This window comes from Rhincodon typus, chromosome 2 (assembly GCF_021869965.1).
Source record: "Rhincodon typus isolate 14 chromosome 2, sRhiTyp1.1, whole genome shotgun sequence".
In the NCBI taxonomy this organism is placed as follows: domain Eukaryota; kingdom Metazoa; phylum Chordata; class Chondrichthyes; order Orectolobiformes; family Rhincodontidae; genus Rhincodon; species Rhincodon typus.
In genome coordinates this window covers 135,703,494-135,713,003 of record NC_063333.1, presented here as the reverse complement: position 1 = coordinate 135,713,003, position 9,510 = coordinate 135,703,494, and the positions used below count along the sequence as shown (strand labels likewise).

Sequence of the window (9,510 nt, the reverse complement as noted above, 5' to 3'; positions counted from 1 at the left end):
TTCAGCAATGAGCATTTGTAATTACACTATAAATTACAACCATGCAAACACGATCATCATAATGGCTGCTGCTTTCGGAAAGAGTTTGAAACCTTCATAAAATTTATAATCCCTATTTTATGCCCTGGGCTCCTATTATTGGTTAGTGCCGCTAGTGTTTGTGCCTGTTCATACACAGGCTGACAGTTCGTATATGGATGCCTGAGACGCGCAAACAATATCTTCCAAAACTTCTATTCCTGTAGAATGAATAATGATAGAGTTGGCCGCATTTTAACCTCGCTGGACCAAACTACAGAGAGAAAAAAAAACAACCAGGAGGTTTTTAAAAGGTGGGCGCCAATGCACGATTTTGATCAGTGCCTTGCGTCTGTTATAGCAACGTTTGAACGCGGGTTTGGGGAGAGGGGGGTGGAATTCTGTTAGAGGTCGCCCACAACGAGAGAGACATCAGGTCGCATTTCCTTTTATACTCGAAGAAATATCGGAGAAACAGAAAAGCTTCTACTTAAGGAATCAAATTTCACAAACCACAGTTTTACTGACGCTGGCCTCCCCGTTACGAGACTCTGCAATTCAAAGCAGCGAGGCGAGAGATTCTGTAAATACACACTGACATGTCAATACTTAAATCTTTCAGAGAACAGTCGCACTGAGATCAGTATCGGCTGTTGCCGTGACCCTCCGAGATATGTACATGTTAATGGCTGTATCCTGAGCTCTGTGGACGCCGTGGCGTTGTCCAGGTATTGGGACATCACTTGATCAGTGCACCCGTTCTGTTAGGCAGGTTCCAAACCCCCTTAACAGAAGACACCAATAACCTAAAAAGAGCCACGTGAACTAAGGAAGTTAAGACACACATTTCGCCTCTTAGCAGTGCCAAGCGCCAGCTGGACAGTAATGCTCTCAGCGCTATGTCAGCAGCTAAAGTTCACGTTGTATTTAATAATAGTAAGGTAGAACTGCGAGCTATGGCTGATCTGTCAATCCTCAGCGCATCTGATCAACGCCTAGGTAAACAGATGCTTGAAACCACTGCCATTGTTTTGCATCATTGTCGAGGAGAGCAGAATTGTCTTGTTAGTTGGATGGTAATGTGCTAACATTTTTATCCAGCCTGTATTACATTTAAAGTCGTTTGAAAGTTGCAATCACCCCCACGCGACCGGGAGATTATATTAAGGCTATTGGTACTTGGGAAACAGGTTTCATTCAAATGATAAACTTGAATTGGCTCGTTAATTTCGATAGACTCAATCAAACAATACCAGTCGCGCTTTTTGTTTTTCACGGTGAAAATTATATGACTGATTTCCATCAGACTTTTATAGAAGCACCCTGAAAATGCAAGATTCAGAGCTGTTACCGGTTCCTTTATCGTCGCTACAGAGTAACAAACCGTGCTTTGTGTGATTCTGGATACACGCTTAATAATTAGTTAATGAGGTCAAACCTGCAATGGTATTCATGGTCTAAATGTTATCCCCACTTTATCGGGTGCGTCTGAAGGAGCTCGGGTTGCCTTCCTCTGTAGGCACTCTGTAATTCACTCCCTCACCCCTTTACGAGTGTCCTACTGGCTTTTAAACATCTTTTTAAAATTGTTTCCTAGGGTTCCCTCGGATTTATCTTGACGCTGTATCATATTGTGGTGGCTGTGCTGTTGTTTTTAAATGCCATTAGTCTGTATGGAATCCTCAGGCAGAATGCATTCGCTCTCTCACTGTTACTAAACACCACTTCAAAATGTAACATTCAGTAAAGCCGTGTCAGAGCGGGGGACAGGACGATTGCTGTTCGCTGGTTCCATCTCATAATTGCTTGCCTAACCTTAATCGTGATTTACTCTGATTATTCGTGTGTGTGTGTTTTTGTTTCAGGGAGATTGGGGAGTTGTTTGTTGGCCTCAAGCAGCCTTGTGCGAAATTACCATCAGATCTAACGAGATTATTTCCTATATGACAACGGCAGTGAAAAGGTCCGCTTGGGTTGCAAAATTGCGAATACAGGCCGGTGGACTGGTAGTTTACATGCGCAGTTTGTAACAAGCAATCTCCACTTAATCTTGGCAAATCGACCTTGAAACGAACAATCGTCAGGATGTGGGGCTTCACCGCTTGGTTATTGTCCACCCCTCTATGTTACCACAATGGTGTGACTTGGTGGCCGCTTTACGGTCAGCCACTCTGGCGGGGGAGGGAGGGCGACACTTGTGAATCAGTTATGTCTTTAGGATAATTGTAACGGCTTTAGGGTCATTTTTACTCATAGAAGATTTTGTTTTGCAGGTTATTCTAAAGACGTGTTGTCTCGGAATTACCAGCTAAATAAACACAGCCATCAGGTTACCCTTTACTCGTTGTTAAAACTCCGCTCTAGTAATAATCAAATCCGTCACTTCGTCAGCTGGCATTAAATGGTAGGTGATCCAGAATATATCACTCATTAAGTAAATCTGGCGAATGTACTATTACAATATACAATATTCACAATATCTCCCTTTTCGTACAAATCAATGATCAATGGGTTTCCTACACTAATGCAGAATACAGATTTCCTTAACTATTGACTGAGGGCGTGCACTATTAAATAGGTGAAGAACAGAAAATGTGCAGGTAATCCAATAAATCAGAACTGCGCTAGGGATTGTGAGGGTGACTTGATAAGGGAGGACAGAGTGCATCTTAAATCCACAGGGTGAAATGAAAAAAAATCATAAAAAAAGAGGGGCTGTCTGTTCAGAGAACGCAAGACAATTTCAATTGTGTGGATCCATTATGCTTTCGTTATTTTAAATTTCAACATGACTGTATCCGAGAGGGATTTCCAGTCATCTGCTGCCTATCAAAATGTTGCTGAAGCGATTGTTTTTATCCCCGCTTCTTAAACTAGAGGGTACGGGCTGTAGTGACAAAAACAGGCTGGTCGGGAGCCGAATCTAGCAGCTCCTGGACTCCAACCCCCTTGTGGGTACAGTAGGAGGACGAGAGAGCGCTGACCGTGTCCTGCTCAGGCACGTTCATCATCCAAATAAACTGCTTACATGTGCAGCAGACAGACGTTTCATGAGACGACTCAGGAATGTAAACTGAATGATGGGACTTCGCCAAAAAAAAGTAAAATGATTAAAAATCTTCTTAGAAGTGACCAACTCAAGGGTCAAGGCCATTAGCAAACCTGACCGTCAGCAAATTGCTACCTTAGGAGGGAGCAGGGTTTTACCAGCAGTATGGGTGTGCGTGGTATGGGTATAAAATTGAGTACAAGGGGCCAATGTAAATGATATCAAAGCTGGCAATTTAGACCCACGTTACACTGTTAAATATACAAACCAACTCCAACAATTTAGGGCGCTTCATGCGATCTACATGATCCGTTAATTCCGATGTAGGTCCAGAATAATTTCTGATCATCGTGTAGAGTATTTAAAAACAAAAAGAAAGGGGATAATTTAACATTCAAATTTGGTCTGTACATGGTTTTCGAATTTCCAGGTCGTCTAAGATTCCCGGGGAAAATGACAATTCACACAGATTTTTAATTTTTCCCGCTTTTTAAACGAGTTATTTACGGTACTACAGTTACAACCTTCTGAAGTTCAATTTCTCTTACTGTAAATTTGCAACTGTTAACATCTCAGAGTTGTTAAAAATCGACTAGTTGAAGGCCTCAAGTTGCGAGAAAAGACCCTACATAACTGTATTTTAATCAATTCCATTCATTTTCTTCGGAATTCTATTTGTATTAGACCTTAAAATTCAGAGGTTCCGTAATGCTGGGTCATGTAAACGGTGATTGCTGTCAGATAGGAAGGAAATAGGTTTAAGATAAGCTGTCTGAATATATCGGGGCTCCCTCCTTTTCGCTTATTGACCACCTGACCTGAAGAGAGTTGTTTGGAGGAACACACAGTATGAAGTGCCCTGGTGTAAAGTTCAAAACAAGCACTTCGCTACATATCGTCCTCCTTCATGCGCCTGTTGCTGACGGTGAAGGGTCATTGGGAAAGCGGTGGCGGAAGGGTGAAGTGGCCTGCAGAATGCTCCCTGATAACAAGCAGATTAGACTGGGTGAGGATGGGAGTGGAAGGGCGGAGGATCTGAACGGCTCCCGGTCTCCTGTTGAAGAGGACACGTATCTGCTGCTAAATTTATCCGGCGCAGTGCTCTTTCTGCTGCGGAGGTGTGTGTGTGTGTGTGTGTGGGGACGAGAGGAGGGGGAGGGGCATTGCCAAATGCCCTTGCCTCAGTCTTTGAATCTCCTCCTGATCATGTTCTAGTAACCCTCTGAGCAACTGTGCTGTCACTGGAGTTGCTGAGTTTATAAATTGAAACTGTGGATTTGACCCCCTACCATAATTACTGAAAAAGATGTAGAGTCAATGCTTCTCAAACCCTTAAACTTGCATTTACCTCCTTGTCACTTCATGTCGTACACATTAACTCCAGGGCTGTAACTGTCACAGCTCTCTTAGTCTTTCCAATGAGGGTGAATTTCAGCGACTTGCGATGGGGCAAAACATTTATCTTTCAACTAAAATTAAACCAAAATGGTCAAACTCGGTTCTAGCGATTTGATACTGCAATCTCAGTAATTGGACGCTTAAACACAAAAGCCTCGCTGATGACCTTAGCACAGTCTGACACTGAGTGGCTATTTCCGCTCTGTGCAAAAATGTCGACTAAAAATCTGTCAACAGCGCTAACCGATAGTTCAATTAGATGATATGGAATTCAATGCTGAATTAATGTTACATTTTCAGACAATGTGGCTTAAAGGTGCCCCGTTTAAAATGTAATGTTTTAAAATAACTAAAGCATGTAGATTAACAGCAGTCCCTTTGAATATCCCTTTGTATAACAGCCTAATCCCGAAACAGGATCCCCTGACTTTGAGATTCTCTCGTCCACTGAGCTAAGGTAAAAAAGTATAATAAGCAACAGTCCGAATTACATGTTTATTGAACTTAGTTTTTACATCAAAATGTTTTGGCAAAAATCATAAAGTATACATTTTTCAAGTGCAATTATATTCAAATGTATTTATTTATAAAAAAAAGCATTATGTGCGTGTATACATACATGTGTCTTGTTATAGATTATGGTAAAAATCCGTATTGTCCTCGCAAAAAAAGTTTCAAATCAGTGTCTAATACTGACATGGCATCAAGTCTGACCTTTGGATTTCAAAATTTATACATAAATACAGTACGCTAATGCTCATACTACACATCCTGCTCTTTAATACTGATATAAGAACTGAACGTTGTTAAAATAACGAGGCGTCTGGCATACGCACCACCTTTTTCATCGTGGCTAAAGGGCAGAATCAACAGGACAGTTCGTCTGACGTTAAACCATTCCTTGTTTTGACCAAAAGAACTCAAGCAAAAATCGGCAACAGAGTTGCAGATGTGCAAATACTGAGGCGTCCCCCACAGGCTTCCCACAGTCCCCCCTGTTTTTTACTTCTTGAACGACATGTTCGGGCTCAATCTCCCAACTCTACCAGTGCCGTGTCCTGTCTTGGTTTTATTTTGTATGAATCAGAATAATCAAAACAGATCAGAGATAGGCACAGACGAGAGTTGATTTAAGGTGGGTGCAAATGTTTACATGACACAAGGCTTGATGTCCTGACATACGCTTTGATGATGATGGTGATAGTATGATCCGCCGGGCGAGGGGTGAAAAGACGAAATCCCGTTGAAATTGAGCACAAAATCCTTTCTGTCACACACAGGCGAGGAATGAGTCTGATAGCGAGGTAGCCCCACTGAAACGACAAGCAGCGAATATTATATATCTTTTAAAAGGCTGACCGTTTTACACAGGGCTCGCTATTGTTTGATTCTCATTTGAATGGTTGATGCACGTTCGGCCTGGATCAGTTACCCTCTCTATCAACTCTGTGTTAATTACGTGTCTGTGTCGTTAAATTTAGCGCTGGGTTGAGAACACAAAAAAAATCGGGTTCTCATGAAACAGTGACCGTTTCTGCGGGATACACCGAACCGCTGTGTGAAAAGGAATCAATAATATTCCAGATGTTAACTCCAAATGTGTGTGTTTGCGGACTCGGTCGAGTTAAGTACACACATATTAAGAGAGTCCCTCTCCAACTTAACAACAAAAATACAATACCTGCCCTTGTTTGGAAATCTTCAAGTGCCAAGTGCAGAATGCCAAACTTCTTATTTGAGTTTACAGTTGTGAGAATCATTAACCATTCATTTCCATGACCATTACCGGCCCTAACACCTCGTTTCAATTCACAGAATGGTAAACCCAAACTGGGGCAAAAAAAAATTCTCAAAATTGCGCTGATAAGATGATCTTTGATTTGTTATGTCGACCTACATCCAACAATCTTAATGAACGCTTTATTTAAAGAGAGAGAGAGAGACAGAAAACGTTTCGAGTGCCTGATTGAGAGAGTTCTGGTTAGTGTGATTTATACTTTGTTTACAACGAGATTGGAACTGTTTCTTTTTAAAATGTGCGGCTGCCTGTAACCTAACGTGCGCTGAAGCTAAAACACCGGAGACCAGATATTTCACCCGAGAAATCCAACAGTGAGGCCGATGACAGACAATTGTCAGCTGGAGCAGAAAGCATTATGCGATCCTCCTGAATTCAACTCCACAGCCCCCAACCTATCTCAACAAGTTATGAAATAGCACCAAACATTGACAATTCCGACAAATATATATAATTCTATACCAGATGTGTATAATTTCTCAGCCAGCAGGTATATCATCAGCTGGTAAAGGAATGGAAAGCCGGCTATTTCCTGTTTGGGGCCAGATATTTGGCTTCAAGATGGTACCTTGCTTCCCTGACATCTTAAATTTATAATTCAGACTGTCACTTAGTAATCTCGCGCCTGTGGTGCTTCATATATCACAGGTTGTTCCAAAGTCTTGATGTCCAGTATTTCATTCTGAGGAGGGATTTCAATATTAATCACAATACTTTGGCGTCCATCAATTTTGAAATGTGCTAAGCTGGGGACACATACACGCGGCTATTTGACATGATGTGAACTTCCGCCTGTAACATTGAACCCGCATTTCCCCAAACCCTATAAAGCCGCTCCTTGTGCCTTTCATTTGTTTCGACTGTTGCTTCTCTCTTCCAGCAGTTTTCATCTTAATTGTCCAATGCAATGCAAAATCAAAGGGATTAAAAAAAAACAAAGCGTGACTTTTTAAGGTTCCGCGCTGAGAAAGTACGGGGTAGATACAGATGCCCCTGTGTCGGCAGTTGACTAACCAGCGGTTCCCAGAACGTTTAACAACATCAGCTCTCATCTGGGTTAAGTCAAGCTAAAATCCTCTTCAGTGTGGTCCGGCCGCGACTGTCTTTGTTTAGTTAACCTCCCCGACCCACATTTTCAGTGACTGTTTGGAAACTTACTGCCTCGAGTCTCCACGGTTCCTATAGATCTTATAGACACTGGCTTTCTCTCTCTCTATCTATTTCACAGTTTCAGTAAAATTGTGGGGGACGGTTGGGGGGATGGGGGAGACCAGATGATACGTGTGAACCTTTGACAGGGAAACCTTTTTGAAAACCGTTTAAATCACGTTAACACACTGACAAAGTGCTGTTAAATGAAACATCTGCATACTGTCGTTCAAATGTACTAGTGTACACAATCTGTCCTGGACTAAAGCAATCATTCTGTCAACATAGATCGTTTTAACTCAAAACGCCAATAAACTGCCAATGTTTTAAAAGGATTTTCGTCCATCCAACGCTATATTTGTGATGAGATAGGCAAATATATTTCAATTTCTGTAAAGAAAATGGCTAAGTTTGTATCCAATCAGATTTTTTTAATGGTACAAGTATAGAGAGGTCTGATTAAGGATTACGCCTCTACATTAACCTACTCTCAGAAGGAGGTATAAGTTTCCATCGTATTATTTTAAAGCAATTATTATCTGTTCAATCGACTATAGCCTTTAATACTTTAAAAGCTGTTCTAAAGTTACAACTCGGATGATTGTTATGAAGCCTTTCTTCAACATACGCCGTCCTATTTCCCTTCGCCCCCTATCTTTCAGTGGGAAACCTCTCTCAAGAACAGCGTTGTACCTTGTCCACTTGCTCGAGGCTGCGATATTTACAATAACTTTCTCGCATATTGAAGACTCGAGAGAAATAAAATGTTAGCGACTGACTCCTCGGGCACCACTTTCAGCGTCGCTCTAAAGCTAAAATCGTCGTTGTAAAATCCGAGCTTATTTTAAATCGCTTAGCTTTAGAAGCGCCCAAGTACTTTATTCTATTTGAGGAAATAAACGTTACATAAACAACTCAGTTAATAGAAAAACTAGCCAAACCCTGGTGCTTGCCAACGTGTCTGTTACTTGACACACTGAATACATGAAACTAAAGCAAAAATATAGCCGGCGCCTTTTAAAGTGCACAGCAAGACTCCTCGGCAATTGTACCTGTAATTTCTGCGGGGTCCCTTGTATTTTGGTGCAGGTATGTCTGTTCCAGCGAGTAGGATGACATGGTGGAGTGGAGGCTGGAGGGAACAGAGTTGATATGGCTCAGGCTCTGCTGTTTAATGTACGGCGATGTCGCTGACGATGACCAAGGAGCAGTTGAGGGCGAGTATGGAGAATGGCACTCCAAAGCACTGGCCACCACAGGAGAAGAAGGGACCGGGCTACTGCTGCTGTCTGCGCCGTACTCGCCGCCTGAAGTCACGGGGCAGCTGGCCATGTAAGTAGACCCGGGGTTGGGGGACATATGGGGGACATGGTGGCCGCTGCTGAGTCCATCGTAGCTCCCTGACAGTGAGTTACTCATCATGCTGAGGCTGTTCTCCAGGTTGTAGCTGTTGGCGTGGCAGGCGAGAGAAGCGGCGGGTGCCTGGAAGTCGAAGGGTTGGGGGATGATCGAGGGGCCGAAGCCCAGGCCATTCATCATCCTGTACATGGGCTTGAGCGTCTGGCACTTCCTGCGGAACCCTCGGGGTCTACGACGAAAGGAGCCCTCCTCAAACATGAATTCACTGGCCGGGTCTATAGTCCAATAGTGACCCTTACCGGGTCTGCCCAGACCCTTGGGCAGTTTGATGAAGCACTCGTTCAGGGACAGGTTGTGCCGTACCGAGTTCTTCCAGCCCTGGTAGGAACCCCGGAAAAACGGGAAGCGGGTCTGCAGGAACTGGTAGATCTCGCTCAGTGTCAGCCTCTTGGTCGGTGAGCTCTGAATAGCCATCACGATCAGGGCGATGTAGGAATAAGGCGGTTTCTCGGGCCGCCTCAAGCCTCCGCTGCTCTTCTTGGCTTTGGCCAGGCTCGAGGGCTCCATGGCCGGGGAGTGCTGGCCGATCAAGGCCGACTTGAGCACTCCGGGAACCGGGCTCGACTGGATGGGCGCCGGAGGTTCCAGATGTTGCTGTGGGCTCTCGGTCGCCATCTCCCACTGAAGCCTAACTCTGTGAAATCCAGACCGAAAGATCCGAAGCGCGGTAGGGGGGGGT

The 9,510-nt window shown here is 43.5% G+C and overlaps 1 protein-coding gene across 1 annotated transcript; it reads right to left on the bottom strand.

The window, feature by feature from the left end:
• Positions 1-4,946: 4,946 nt before the first annotated feature.
• Positions 4,947-9,480, bottom strand: LOC109928283 (forkhead box protein F2). The gene is made up of 2 exons (XM_020528273.2): positions 8,465-9,480; positions 4,947-5,778 (listed from the first exon to the last, which is right to left on the bottom strand). The coding sequence occupies exons 1-2, from the start codon at positions 9,444-9,446 to the stop codon at positions 5,615-5,617; spliced, it is 1,146 nt and encodes a 381-aa protein (XP_020383862.1). The 5' UTR covers positions 9,447-9,480; the 3' UTR covers positions 4,947-5,614.
• Positions 9,481-9,510: the final 30 nt, after the last annotated feature.